The 1,007-nt window shown below is 35.4% G+C and overlaps 1 protein-coding gene across 1 annotated transcript; it reads right to left on the bottom strand.

Moving 5' to 3' along the window:
- Window positions 1-58: 58 nt before the first annotated feature.
- Window positions 59-1,002, bottom strand: Phum_PHUM618160 (Astacin precursor, putative; the record flags this gene model as incomplete). The annotated part of the gene is made up of 4 exons (XM_002433204.1): window positions 59-133; window positions 202-359; window positions 437-678; window positions 983-1,002. 4 exons carry the CDS (start codon window positions 1,000-1,002, stop codon window positions 59-61), a joined length of 495 nt encoding a protein of 164 aa, XP_002433249.1.
- Between the last annotated feature and the right edge of the window lie 5 nt (window positions 1,003-1,007).

Below are 1,007 nucleotides of genomic sequence, written 5' to 3'. Positions count from 1 at the left end.
TTTCCCATTTGATTGTTACGTATTTATCTCTTTCGTGACGATTTTGTTCGTGTAAAAATCATAATGCGTGAAGCATTTCATGTATAACCGTACCTTTTTTAGTTAAACAACCTGGAGTTTGTAAATTGAGCTCCTGGAAAACAAACAAACAAACAAAACATTATTCGACATACAATCATACAATCATTTTAATTAATTTACCTGTTTTCCTCCGACTTTTCCAACGGAACTCCAACATCCCGTATTTCCAGGTTTAAAATGCACATAATCTCTTTCTCCAGACCATCGTACCCATTTTATACATGTTTTCTTATGATATTCTTCAATTGCTGCCATTATCGTATTATAATCTTTATATTCTGAGAAAAAAATCAATAAATTGTTAATTGATTATCGATTACGACCTTGATAATAATTTATTTAATGTACAACTTACTGAAATCGTCGGATATTGTGTATGGTACGATACCATTTTTCCAATGTGAATTTTCCGATTTTAAACCGTTTCTACTTTTAGCATCGATAATTATGTCACCTTCAAAATATGTATCACCTAATTCTTCGGGATTCGTACCATCTTCCGGTTTCCATCGAGCAACTTTACTACCTATCGATGATAATAAACATATAGACCAAAAAATATTAATAATAATAATAATAATAATATTGGCCAAACATCTGGAGAAGAACAATAAAATTTGTCAATAACTTCACTGGAATATCTGAATATGGAATGGATGGGCTAGCCTAGGAGTGGTACCGACCCCGGTTATGCCAGTGGGTTCATGTAGGGTTCTCTATGATCAACAAATCTAGAACTGTGCCAGCCAACAAACCGGATATCATTCTCAGGCATAATGCGGAAAATGGTGTAAGCTATTTGAGGTATCCGTACCGACGGAAAAAAATACCAGACAGCCAAGAAGGAGGCTAAAGGTTGAAATAGCCAGGATGTGGGGAGGTGTGAGATCAGAAACAATACCGTGGGATCACTGGAGCCATGCCAT

This window comes from Pediculus humanus, genomic scaffold (assembly GCF_000006295.1).
Source record: "Pediculus humanus corporis 1103172108376 genomic scaffold, whole genome shotgun sequence".
Classification (NCBI taxonomy): domain Eukaryota; kingdom Metazoa; phylum Arthropoda; class Insecta; order Psocodea; family Pediculidae; genus Pediculus; species Pediculus humanus.
Note: the sequence above shows the minus strand (reverse complement) of the source record. Positions and strands in the feature narration are given on the sequence as shown.